Source organism: Hemicordylus capensis, chromosome 5 (assembly GCF_027244095.1).
Source record: "Hemicordylus capensis ecotype Gifberg chromosome 5, rHemCap1.1.pri, whole genome shotgun sequence".
Lineage (NCBI taxonomy): Eukaryota > Metazoa > Chordata > Lepidosauria > Squamata > Cordylidae > Hemicordylus > Hemicordylus capensis.
The window spans coordinates 128,415,204-128,428,969 of record NC_069661.1 but is presented as its reverse complement, the minus strand read 5'-3'; the positions used below and the strand labels follow the sequence as shown (position 1 = coordinate 128,428,969).

Sequence of the window (13,766 nt, the reverse complement as noted above, 5' to 3'; positions counted from 1 at the left end):
TCCCTTGCCAATTGATTGCATTAATTCTAGAATTATTGAACATTTCTTTCAGCTTTCTTCATACCATGTACAATTTTACAAACTAGTCTACCATTATACAAATCTCTATCATGTCCCCATTTGTTCATTTTGTTGAACTCAAAAGCCTCAGATGATTTAGCTTTTCCTTACAAAGGAGATTTCCAGAATCCACTCTTGATTTGATCCTTGGTCATTTTAATTTCACAAGACCAGATGCACATTTGGAATTAGAATAGTGACTGTATGTAAAGGAAGAACTTCCTTTAGAAGTTGTGTAAAGCAAAGCATTTGAATAAATACAGCTTTTCTAGCCATATGTATGAAAAGAATTGCATACATATGAATGAATGTGAATTTCCTGTTGAATTTTCCCCTTCTACACAAATATTAAGATATAGATACTATTCCAGTTCTGAAAAGATATTTCCAACAGCAGAATGTTATTATCTGCAATAATAATGGCTCACCATCCCTGTTAATTTCCCCATGCTGAACACTATGCTCAATTCTGTCTATAGGATTTAAGAAAGATGGAAAATGTGTGAATTAAACCTACTCCTCCTCTAGCCTGTCTCTGGTACTGAGTGTATATGTATCACTAAATTCAGCTGTCAGATTCACTGCTGAGTGACACAGACCACCCACATGGGCAGGAAGCTCTTTGAGATGCTCAGCACTGAAGCTGTCAGTTAAAATTGTTCTGAAATGGCATCAAGCAGAAATGCAGATGAAAGGAGTCTCTTCGATGGAGCATGTTTACATACTTTTAAAATTGGGCAAAAGAACATGGCTTGCGGAGAGGGAGGGTGCTGAGCTCAGAAAGGAGGTTATTATCTGCCAGAAAAAGAAAAAAAAATTGTAGCTGAGAGCAGCAGTGTCCCTATGAAAAGAGATGGAAAGTCTTATTCTTATATAGCTGGATCTTAAAATGCTGTCTGATTCTGTTTAAAATCAGTGTGCTATTGTGTGCTGGTCCACCTGCATCAGTTCTACCTGCATGTGCTTTAAAGACTTGGTGCTCTAAAACAGCACTTGTGAACCATAAGAATAAGAGAAGAGCCTTGCTGAATCAGGGCAAAGGCTTATCTAGTCCAGCATCCTGTTTCTCACAGTGATCAACCAGTACCTCTGGGAAGTCCATAAGCAGGAGATAGATAAAGGTACATTGCTCCCCTGTAATTGATATTCAGAGGCCTACTGCCTATGAACTTGTAGGTACCATGAAGCCATTATTTCAAGTAGCCAATGAGCTCCCCTTTCGAAACCATTTAAGCTAGTGACTATCATATCTTGAGGTAGTGGATTCCATAGATTTATGCACTGTGTGAAGAAGTACTTGCTTTTCTCTGTCCTAAATTTTCTGCCAATAAGTTTCACTGTAGGACCCCGAGTTCTAGTATGGTGGAGAAACACTTTCCCCTACCCACTTATACTAGCTATATAATTTCCAAGTGGGTGTTTGTGGCTTGGTCACTTATGCCCTAAAACCCCTACCTAACGATGCATCTATTTTGGTCCGCAGCCTCTTCCATTTTGTTTTGTTTTTTAATTAGTGCCTGGGATGCTTGGTAAAATTGGTAGGCCCTTCTCATTAGCTCATATTTCATACATTTTCTTGCTATCTCAATAAAGAAATGAAATATGTTTGAAATGAAAGCTTAGTATGTTCTAATTACCTGTGTGTCATACTCCTTGTGTGAACCAGAAAACCATACCTGAGCAGTAATATTACCACAATGATAACTGAAAGTTAATCACTGTAATCAAATGGGGACTTCCTGAAGACAAAAATGTAACCAGCAGTAGATTATGTTCTCTTATGATTAGTTTAAGCCCGTGGAAGCTTTGAAAAGAAGCTTTACCTTGGCTAGCAAACTGGACCTTGTTTATATCTTTCCTCCTGGGAACACCATCTTTCACCATCCGCAAGAGACTGTGCAGAGCAACTGTTGAGGCTCACAGCCAACCAGTAGCACGTTTATAGCATACTTGCCTAGTAGCAGCAGCCAAGGTTGGTAGCTGGTTCATATCCAGAAAATAAAATAAAACAATTGTGTTTTTTTAATAAATAAATAAAAATTAAACACTTGAGAACAGTGTCTCCAATCACCCGGCTAGCTGCAATGTACTAAAGGGAAAGAACTTTCTCTTACAAGCATTTTTCTTCCGTGCATCCAGATACAATTTCCAACACTGATCATCTGTTTACACTGTAATCAGGGATGTAGAATCAGAGAAAATGCTCTGATGTTTCTCCTTGAGAGGAAGCATGCCTGAAAGTCCTCTTTGATTTTTAGTTTCTCCTTTTAAATTTTAGTTTCTTCTCTTTTGAATTTCACTTTGGAGAAATTTCATTGCCCCCCTCTGACTGCAATGAACCTATTTGCTCTCCTCCAGTTTCCATGCCTCCCACTATTCAGCATGGCTGAACTCACCTCCAAGGGTTTCTATGGTACTTGATTGGAAAGCTTCTGAAAAGCCAATATAAGATAATTAATCTTGTTCCTGCTGGAGGCAGTGAGAAGACTGGCATCCATATAAACAGAGGCAAAACTAGGTTCAAGGTCTCTAACACTAAGCCTTCTGGGATTAATTCTGGAGATTCGGAAGAATTTCCCCTAAAGCAGAGGAATCCATCAAAAACCTCCCAACTCTCAGGCACCAACTCTCAGGCACCAACAAAAGAGAGAGACATTTTTCCATAATCTCTGTGATGTAGTAGGATTTGAAAGTGTCATCTTGGGATGTCATGTGTAGGCATGTTGTATTTGTTAATTGCCAATGAAAATTTCCTGAGAAACCATTGCTACTTATGACAGACAAGGTACACCATAGTTGTGAATGTTATTGAAGACTTGTTTTTTTTTTTACTCTTCTTGCCAAAGGACCTTAAGAGCAATGCTTTTCTGTCTTCTAGTCATACAGTTTGGCTTCGTCACACTCTTTGTAGCTTCCTTTCCTCTGGCCCCAGTGTTTGCTCTGCTCAACAATATCATTGAAGTCCGGCTTGATGCCAAAAAGTTTGTCACTGAGCTGAGAAGGCCAGATGCAGTAAGAGCAAAAGATATAGGTATGAAATTGTTACTCACAATTTATGGTTTTAAGTTTTAAAACAAGCTGTACTTTTTAAAGTTTTAAAAGTATTTATCTTAAGCACAAAATAATGAAAGAAACGTGATACTCTTAGCGATAAGACTTGAAACATGACCCCTTAACAAATATGTATTTTCTCTTACAGGAATTTGGTTTAATATTTTGAGTGGCATCGGCAAGTTTTCAGTTATAATTAATGTGAGTACTGGCGTCATACTACTTAATTTGCATAAAATTAGTGCCCAACATTCTGTGCAGTGGTACATTGGCATTAGGGATGCACTGGGTTGCTGCAGAATAGGAAAGGCAGCCCTGATGGTGTTGTACAACAGACCAGTCACTCATGCACTGGTAACATCCAGATTGGATTATTGCAATGCGTTTTATGTGGGGCTGCCCTTAAAAATGGTTCGGAAGCTTCATCTGTCCAGAATGCTGCTGCAAGGATGCTTGTTGGCACTAGTCACTTCTTGAGTATTACACCCATCCTGCAGCAGCTTTACTGGTTGCCAGTTTGCTTCTGGGCTAGATTCACAAAGTACTGGTTTTGACCTTTGAAGTTACCCCAGCCCCATGCCTACAGGACATCTATAGGACTGCATTCACCCATAAGAATGTGTGAGGGCCCTTCATTCATTCTCAGGCACAGCCTGAGGATGTGGACAAGTTCCTGGGCAGTGTGAGGGCGACATCGTGCACTCTTGACCCTTGCCCTTCATGGCTAATAAAAGCTGCCAGGGAGGGTACTGGCAGATGGTTGGAGATTATTATTAATGCTTCATTAAGGGAGGGCAGGATGTCATCCTGCTTCAAGGAGGCGATGGTAAGACCATTATTAAAAAAGCTCTCCCTTGATCCTTCCAACCCGGACAACTATAGACCTATTTCTAACCTTCCCTTTTGGGGAAAGGTGATAGAGTGTGTGGTGGTGTCCCAGCTACAGAGGGTCTTGGATGATATGGATTATCTGGACCCTTTTCAATCTGGCTTCTGCCCCAGATATGGGACTGAAACTGCCTTGGTCGCTCTAGTGGATGACCTATGCCGGGAACTAGACGGGGAGTGAGTCCCTGTTGGTTCTGCTGGACCTCTCGGCGGCATTCAGTACCATCGACAATGGTATCCGCCTCTTGAGTATGGGGATCGGAGGTACTGCTTTGGAGTGGCTCCGGTCCTTTCTTGGGGAGAGGGTCCAGAAGGTGCTGCTGGGGGACTATTGCTAGGCTCTGTGGCCATTGGCCTGTGGGGTCCTGCAGGGTTCGGTTTTGTCCCCCATGCTGTTCAACATCTACATCAAACCACTGGAAGAGGTCATCCGTGGACCTGGACTGAGTTGTCAGCAATATGCAGATAACACTCAGCTCCTTGTCACCTGAGCCTAGGGAGACAGTGGATGTCCTGAATCAGGAGCTGGAGGCCGTGATGGGTAGGATGTGGGCTAATAAACTGAGACTGAATCTGGACAAGACAGAAGTAATGTTGGTCAGTAGGAGAGCCAGTCAGGATGAGGAGATTCTAGAAGTTCTGGATGGGTTGCATTCCACTTGAACGAGCAAGTACACAGCTTGTGAGTACTGCTGGACTTGGCTCTGCTTTCGGAAGCTCAGGTGGAGGCGGTGTCCAGGGGTGCCTTTGCACTGCTTCGGCTAGTGCGCTAGCTGCGTCCCTTTCTTGAGAAGGCAGATCTGGCTACAGTTACCCATGTCTTAGTCATGTCACAGTTGGATTACTGTAATGTACTCTACATGGGGCTGCCCTTGAAGAATATTTGGAAACTGCAGCTAGTACAAAATGCAGCAGCTAGGATATTATCTGGAGCTGCCCGCTGGGATCACATCACACCCATATTGAAAGAGCTGCACTGGCTACCCATTTGGGTGCAATTGAAGGTGCTGGTTTTGACCTTTAAAGCCCTTAATGGTTTGAGGCCTGGATACCTGAGGGACCACCTGCTCCCAAGGGTTGCTGCCCGCTTGAAAAGGTAATCTGAAGGGGCTCTGCTCCAGGTGCTGACAAATGAGGGAGGCTCAGCTGTCGTGCATGCAGGGCAGGGCCTTCTCTGTTGCTGCCCCCAGACTCTGGAATGCTCTCCCGGTGGCTATTCGCTCCTCGGTCTGCATCACAGTTTTTAGAAAGCGTGTTAAATCTTGGCTTTTAACCCAGGCTTTTATATGATTGTCTCTACTGCTGCTTCTTTGTATATTGTATTTTGTATGGTTATTTTATGCATGTATTTTAATTTTTTTTAGTTGGATCTCTGTTTTTATATTTTATCTTAATATTTTAATTCTATAATTTTTATAGTCTTGTTTTAATTTTTCTATGTGAACCACCTTGGGATTGTTTTAATGAAAGGCGGTATACAAATTCAGCAATAAATAAAAGCATCTTACCCAACATTGACTGAGATTTGTTGCAGGGGGGGCGGGGAGAGAAAGGCCTTTTTGGATGTGGCCTCTTGGCTCTGGAATACCCCCCCCCCCCGAAGAGCTTTGCCATGCTCCCTCCCTTAGGGTTTTTTAAAAATAAGATCTTAAAACATATTCATTTAGAGAGGCTTTATAATATGTGTTACTATAGAATGATGTATTTTAAATCTTAATTCAGTTTGTTTTTAAAGTTTTAATTCTATATTGTGTTACATTTTATATTACTTTTATTGTTTTACTGTTGAAATTACCTGAACTGTATTGTACTGGAGGGGCAGGATATAAATATTTTAAATAAAATAAAAAATAAATCAGGTTGCTCCATGGCTTAAAACAGTGTTTGCACAATTGCACAGAAGCTGTTTTACAGTATATGATTGTGGAACCTGCCCTCCTGCACAGCATTTCTGGGGCTGTCTTTCTCATTCTGCAGCAACCCCAATGGATTCCTTATGCTGGCTTACCACTATACGGAATGTTGGCCATTATAAGTGAAGAGTGTTAACATATAGTTGACGTGAATTGTATACATTTCCCAACACTCTATTTGCATCCCCATCATATAGGTTGTCTAGAAAGTATACAGCAATGAGTTTCATTCCACAACTGTTTACCCCTAGAAGCCTTAAGCACACAAGTCACGTTGTAGCACTGCTGCCATATAGTTGGGATTTCCAAAAGAGTTGGGTTTCTGAAAGCATGCTAGCAGAAGAACCCAAAATGGAATTTAGGTTCCTTATGGCCTGGAGCAGGGATGACCAACTGGCAGCCCCTATGCCAGATTTTATCTGGCCCACGGTGGCCTCTTTTAGCCAGATTATGATAATTTTCCCACAATTTCACTCACAAGAAAAGCTGTTTTCAAATTGCAAGAAACAGAGATTCCAAGTCTCATGAGGTCCATTACTCGCATGATATGGAAACATCTTGTCAGCATAAACCACAGGGCAGAAGCTTTTACATGAACCTAGACTGGTGCAGAGAAAACCATGAAGCCAGCAACAATCACACCATTACAGGTACATGTAAAGTGTGTATTAATACTTAATTACTGTGTTCTCAGAGAAGCAGCCAACTGGTTTAAGTGCTATTCTGTCCCTAGAGAATCTAAACATGCCATCCTAAGCACACAAATGTGGATCTGAGATTCGGGTACCATGCCATCCCCAGTGACCCCACAGCACATGGACAGAAATAAGTGCAGCCAAGACAGAAATGATACAGTGCAGCCAATATGCAGTGCAACCTAACACAAGTGCCTCTAAGGCTGAGTAAAGGGGAGCAATAGGAAGAAGAGGACATTGATTTGAAGGAAATAGATGACAGTGTCATGGCAATCCCACCAGTTTGCCGGAAGAGACTACAGTGTAGGCAAAGAGGTTAAACAAATGGGGAGGCCATCACTGAGGAAAGGAATTCCTAACATTGTCCTGTTGTAAGAAGCAGGCAGGAACTTAGGCACTCAGAGAGTGGCTATTGAACTGGGGCAGTGGCCTTGGAAGCAGTGGAGCAAGCCCAGGCACATGTACGCATCACAGTGAGCTTCATTTGAACTCAATGAAGCTTCATCCCAGGTCACTGTGTTTGATTTCATTCTTGTTCAATGGCCCTAATGTTCATCTTTCTATTAGCATTGCTTTCTGTTTCACTGCTCAAATGTAAACTTAATGTAAGCTATCACCGAACATCCTTACAGATATATATATATTTTAAATGGCCAAAATGATGCATAGTCTCCCATCAATGAAAAGGACCCACTGGGGCTGCTGTGCAACTTCAAAGGCAGTCCTGATGGTGTAGCGATTTGGCTGCTGCAGAATGACTTTAAGCCACTTCTGGGCAGCAGTGCAGCGAGCCTTCTGTTTCCAGTGGAATAGCATTGCACTGGTGTCAGGAAATGGTTCAGAGTCATTTTACAGCAGCCCTATCACAACTCCATCAGGGCTGGCTTTGAAGTTGTGCTGCAGCCCCCAAGGGTCCTTTCTGTTGATAGGAGACTGTGCATTGTGTCGGCCAGTGGTAGAAACAACCCACCCCAAGTCAATAAGCGGGCCATAAAATGCTCCCCTTCCTAGTGCTTGGGCAGATGGCCACTGAAGAGTTCTTAGCCATCCAGCCAACTACTCAACATCTATTTTTATTAAGCAGCCAGAGCATTGGGCCAGTCCTGATGAGCATGATGGAGAGGGCATTTCTGGAGGGGTGACGAGGATATTTCTGGTGGGTATTTCTTCCAAACTGCTCAGGAAGCCTGATTGATTCCCTCTGGTCTTCTGGCCACAAAGCAGCTTATGTGTCTACATTTGGGGATCTTTCTGATCACCACCATCTGCATCTGTGATGTGACTCCACAGTGTACTGCATGGCAGGTATCTGCAGGTTCACATGATAAAGATTTTCTTTTTCTCCCAGGCCTTTGTCATTTCCGTCACTTCTGATTTCATTCCACGCCTTGTCTATCAATACGCATACAGTAACAATGGAACCATGCACGGCTTCATCAATCACACACTTTCATACTTCAATGTCAGCCATTTCAAGGCTGGAACCCAGCCAGAAAGTTCACCGTTACAGGACGTTTCTTTTTGCAGGTAAAGTAGCTTTACCAATTCTTGATTGATGCATTTATGATCAAAGTAATCTTGATATAAGTAGACCCTATGATTTTGGTGGGTCAAGAGAGCATAGCAGACAGGGATAGCAAACAGGACGTAGGAGTTTAGCAAGAGTTTAGCAGGAAGTGTGCGGGGGAGCCTGGATCAAGCCCCTGCGATCACAAGGATCACAAGAAGCCTGGTGGAGAAGAAAACGTAAGTACATATCCCTCCCTCGTATCCCTCATATTCTTGGGAAAGGCTGTTTGGACAGTTAAATAGCTGACCATTACAGCTGAGACCTATCCTTCTAATAAACTATCTAATAAATGGACAATAAACTCTCTAAATACTGTAAACAGCCAACAAAAACAGTGTGAAGATAGAAGGTCAGCAGGGGAAGGGGCACTTCCCAGTGTATTGCACAGAGTGCCACATGTATGACTATTTGCCCCATGGGCAGAGTCATGGGTGTGTGCTCAGTGCAAGGAGCTCCTGGCTCTCAGGGAACAAATCCATTCCCTTGAGACCAAGGTGGTGGATCTGGAGAAGCTCAGAGAGACAGAGAGGCATGTGGACGAGACCTTCAGGGATGTGATAGAGGCATCCCACTCCAGGGCTGATAGCTCCTCTGCTGTCAGGGAGAATGAAAGTCTTGGGCAAGGAGGACATTGTTCTGAGGAAGAGGGAAATGCTCCTTTAGAAGGGACTCCTTCCGTTGATGATGAGCCCATATCCTCTCGCACAGGGGATACTCCTCTGGGGGGTGGGGGCCTCCTTGTAGTGGGTGATTCGATCATTAGGGGGATAGAGAGATGGGTTTGTGACCCACGTGTAGACCGCATGGTGACTTGCCTGCCTGGTGCGAAGGTTGCGGACATCACGCAGCATCTCGACAGGCTCCTAGGCAGTGCTGGGGAGGAGACAGCTGTCATGGTGCACATCGGCACCAGCAATGTGGGGAAATGCAGTCGGGAGGTCCTGGAAGCCAAATTTAGGCTGATAGGTAGCATATTGAAGTCCAGGACCCTCAAGGTAGCATTGTCAGAAATGCTACCTGTTCCACGTGCAAGTACAGTGAGACAGGCAGAGCTGAGGGGTCTCAATGCGTGGATGAGACGTTGGTGCCGGGAGGAGGGGTTTAGATTTGTTAGGCACTGGGACACATTTTGGGGCAAGCAAGGCCTGTACAAAAGGGACGGGCTGCACTTGAACCAAGATGGAACCAGACTGCTGGCGTTTAAAATCAAAAAGGTTGCAGAGCAGCTTTTAAAATGACACCTGGGGAACAGCCGATGGGAGCTGGGCAGTATCCCGTTTGGCAAAAGCCATCCTTTAAAGTGTGAGGCTGCAAAGAATTCAGATACAACAGAAGGGGACAGAGCAGAACCGCATAAAGAGCAGACAGGAGCCTGTGCCAGCAGGTCAAAGAGTCAAAAGAAAAGCATACATCAGGGGAGAGATTCAGCATACAGGTGCTTATATGCCAATGCCAGAAGCCTCCAAGCCAAGATGGGTGAGCTGGAGTGCTTGGTTGCTAACGCAGAAATAGATATAGTGGGCATAACAGAAACGTGGTGGAACAGTGAGAACCAATGAGACACTGTTATCCCTTGGTATAAACTCTATAGAAAGGACAGGGAGGGGCGCCTTGGAGGTAGGGTAGCACTGTATGTTAAAGAAGGGATAGAATCTAACAAGCTAGAAAAACTAGGTGGACTGGAGTCCTCCACAGAAACCCTGTGGGTGACTATACAAGGCCAGAAAGGGAACGTGCTACTGGGGATGTGCTATCGCCCTCCAGATCAAAATGCCGACAGTGACTGGGAGTTGCAGGAGGAAATCAGTGAGGCGTCAAGGAGAGGCAGGGCTGTAATTATGGGTGACTTCAATTACCCACACATAGACTGGGTAAATTCACAGTCAGGTCAGGACAAAGAGGTCAAATTTCTAGATATGCTAAATGACTGTGCCCTAGAACAGTTGGTCATGGAACCGACCAGAGAGAAGACGACCTTGGATTTAATTCTGAGTGACACCCAGGACCTGGTGCATTATGTCAGGGTCATCGACCCTTTACGGAACAGTGACCACAGTGCCATCAAATTCAGCATACATGCGGGGAGAGAATCACCAAGGACGTCTAACACAGACATTTTGAGTTTCAGAAGAGGAAACTTCTCCAAAAGGAGGAGTATGGTGAAAAGAAAGCTGAAAGGGAAAATCAGGAGAGTCACTTCGCTCCAGAGTGCATGGAGTTTACTCAAAACCACAATACTAGAAGCCCAGTTAGATTGTATACCCAAAAGGAGGAAAAGGTACCACTAAGTCCAGGAGGATGCCAGCATGGCTAACGGGTACCGCCAAGGAAGCCATAAAAGGGAAGAAGACTTCCTTCCAAAATTGGAAGGCCTGTCCAAATGAAGAGAACAGAAAGAAACACAAACTCTGGCAAAAGAAATGCAAGGTGACAATAAGGGAGGCAAAAAGAGAGTTTGAGGAACATTTAGCCAAAAGTATCAAGGGGAATAACAAAAACTTCTTTAAGTACATCAGAAGCAGGAAACCTGCCAGGGAGGCGGTTGGGCCATTAGACAATGAGGGAGTGAAAGGGATTATTAAGGAGGATATGGAGGTTGCAGAGAAACTGAATGAGTTCTTTGCATCTGTCTTCACGGCAGAGGATACTGAGCATATACCTGTTCCTGAACCAGGCTTTTTAGGGATGGAGGCTAGAGAGCTGAGTCAGATAGCAGTGACAAGGGATGATGTTCTAAACTGTCTGGAAAACTGAAAGCTAACAAATCACCAGGGCCGGATAGCATCCATCCAGGAGTCCTCAAAAAACTCAAATGTGAAATTGCCGACCTCCTTGCTAAAATATTTAACTTATCCCTGAAATCGGGCTCTGTACCAGAGGACTGGAGAGTAACAAATGTAACACCGATTTTCAAAAAGGGATCCAGGGGCGATCCGGGAAATTACAGGCCAGTTAGCCTAACGTCCGTTCCAGGCAAACTGATGGAAAGCATCCTCAAGGATAAAATTGTAAAGCACCTAGAAGAACAGGCCCTGCTGGGAGTGAGCCAGCATGGCTTCCGCAAAGGTAAATCTTGCCTCACCAACCTTTTGGACTTCTTTGAGGGTGTCAACGAGTGTGTGGATCAAAGTGATCCAGTTGACATAGTCTACCTGGACTTCCAAAAAGCTTTTGACAAAGTTCCTCATCAAAGACTCCTGAGGAAACTTAGCGGTCACAGGATAAGGGGACAAGTACATGTGTGGATTGCTAACTGGTTGAAACACAGGATACAGAGGGTAGGTATAAATGGAGAGTTTTCACGATGGAGGGAAGTAAGAAGTGGGGTCCCCCAGGGATCTGTACTGGGACCGGTGCTTTTTAATTTATTCATAAATGATCTAGAAGCAGGGGTAAGCAGCGAGGTGGCCAAATTTGCAAATGATACCAAACTCTTCCAGGTAGTGAAATCCAAAACGGATTGTGAGGAGCTCCAAAAGGATCTCTCCAAACTGGGGGAGTGGGCGACAAAATGGCAAATGAGGTTCAATGTTAGCAAGTGTAAAGTGATGCACATTGGGACCAAATACCCCAACTTCAAGTATATGCTGATGGGATCCGAGCTGTCGGTGATGGACCAGGAGAGGGATCTTGGGGTCGTGGTGGACAGCTCATTGAAAGTATCAACTCAATGTGCGGCAGCTGTGAAAAACGCCAATTCCATGCTAGGGATCATTAGGAAGGGGATTGAAAATAAAACGGCTAACATTATAATGCCCTTATACAAAACTATGGTGCGACCACACTTGGAGTACTGCGTACAATTCTGGTCACCACATCTTAAAAAGGACATTGTTGAACTGGAGAAGGTACAGAAGAGGGCAACCAAGATGATCAGGGGCCTAGAGCACCTTTCTTATGAGGCAAGACCTGGGGCTTTTTAGTTTAGAAAAAAGATGACTGCGGGGTGACATGATAGAGGTCTCTAAAATCATGCATGGTGTGGAGAAAGTGGAGAGAGAGAAATTCTTTTCCCTCTCACACAACATTAGCACCAGGGGTCACTCCATGAAATTGATTGCCAGGAGGTCTAGGACCAACAAACGGAAGTACTTTTTCACACAACGCGTGATCCACTTGTGGAACTCTCTGCCATAGGATGTGGTGACAGCCAACAACCTGGATGGCTTTAAGAGGTGTTTGGATGACTTCATGGAGGAGAGGTCTATCAATGGTTACTAGTCAGAGGGCTGTGGGCCACCTCCAGCCTCAAAGGCAGGATGCCTCTGAGTACCAGTTGTGGGGGAGTAATTGCAGGAGAGAGGGCATGCCCTCAACTCCTGTCTGTGGCTTCTAGCGACATCTGGTGGGCCACTGTGTGAAACAGGATGCTGGACTAGATGGGCCTTGAGGTCCAGCAGGGCTGTTCTTATGTTCTTATTTGAGTAAATAAGAGCTGCATACATGGCTGCCTCCTGACAGTCACATTTTTAATCCATTTATATTTCTTTTTCTGAAAACTGCTTTTTTTCGGGGCTCAACAAGCCCAGTTATTTTATCCTATCTCATATATTGACTTCCTAGAAAACAAACATAACAGTTCTTTAAATGTTAAGAAACTAACATGAGAAGATAATATACTATCCAGGGATACATATTTATCTAGGAACATAGGAAACAGCCATATACTGAGTCAGACCATTGGTCTATCTAGCTCAGTATTGTCTTCACAGACTGGCAGTGGCTTCTCCAAGGTTGCAGGCAGGAATCTCTCTCAGCCCTATCTTGGAGAAGCAGAGAGGGAACTTGAAACCTTCTGGTCTTCCCAGAGCGGCTTCATCCCCTGAGGGGAATATCTTGCAGTGCTCACACATCAAGTCTCCCATTCAGATGCAACCAGGGCAGACTCTGCTTAGCTATGGGGACAAGTCATGCTTGCTACCACAAGACCAGCATCTCCTCTCTAGGACATGCCTGCTCAGCGCGCCCCCCCCCCAACTGTTTTTGGACTTCAGTTCCCATAATCCCTAGCCACAGTGGCTAATAGCCAGGGATTATGGGAATTGTACACCAACATCTGCAGGAGGGCCAAAGTTGAGCAGCCCTGATCTAGGACCTCTCACTATTTTCTAGTCCTTAGTCTTTATAGATCACTTTCCCTGTTCTGCCTCAGGAGTAATTTTATAGTTGCCTTCTTAAGGTTCAAGTGTTCTTCTCTAAATCTCTAGAAGTCAAATCTCTGAATGTGGACAGATGCAACTTGACTTCAGTAAGGGCATGCACACACATGGACACTAAGGTGTCATATAGTGAGCAACCAGTCATTTTATATACTGCAACTGTTGAGTTTCATTTGAACAGTTAAGTATGACAACTTATTTCAGCTAGGATTTTATTTGGAGCTGCCTGCTTGGATTACATCACACCCATTTTGAAAGAGCTGCACCGGCTACCAGTTTCTTTCTGGGTCAACTGAAGGTGCTGGTTTTGACCTTTAAAGCCCTTAGCGGTTTGGGGCCTGAATACCTGAGGGACCGCCTGCTCCCAAGGGTTGCTGCCCACTTGACCAGGTCATCTGAGGGGGCTTTGCTCTGGGTGCTAACAATGAGG

At 44.3% G+C, this 13,766-nt stretch overlaps 1 protein-coding gene across 1 annotated transcript in view; it reads left to right on the top strand.

Moving 5' to 3' along the window:
* ANO2 (anoctamin 2) overlaps positions 1-13,766 on the top strand; it is a 277,547-nt gene that overhangs the window by 251,083 nt on the left and 12,698 nt on the right. The window contains exons 19-21 of the mRNA XM_053256041.1: positions 2,939-3,091; positions 3,260-3,312; positions 7,956-8,134. Coding sequence (XP_053112016.1) covers positions 2,939-3,091; positions 3,260-3,312; positions 7,956-8,134 — 385 coding nt within the window. The remainder of the gene's footprint in view (positions 1-2,938; positions 3,092-3,259; positions 3,313-7,955; positions 8,135-13,766) is intronic.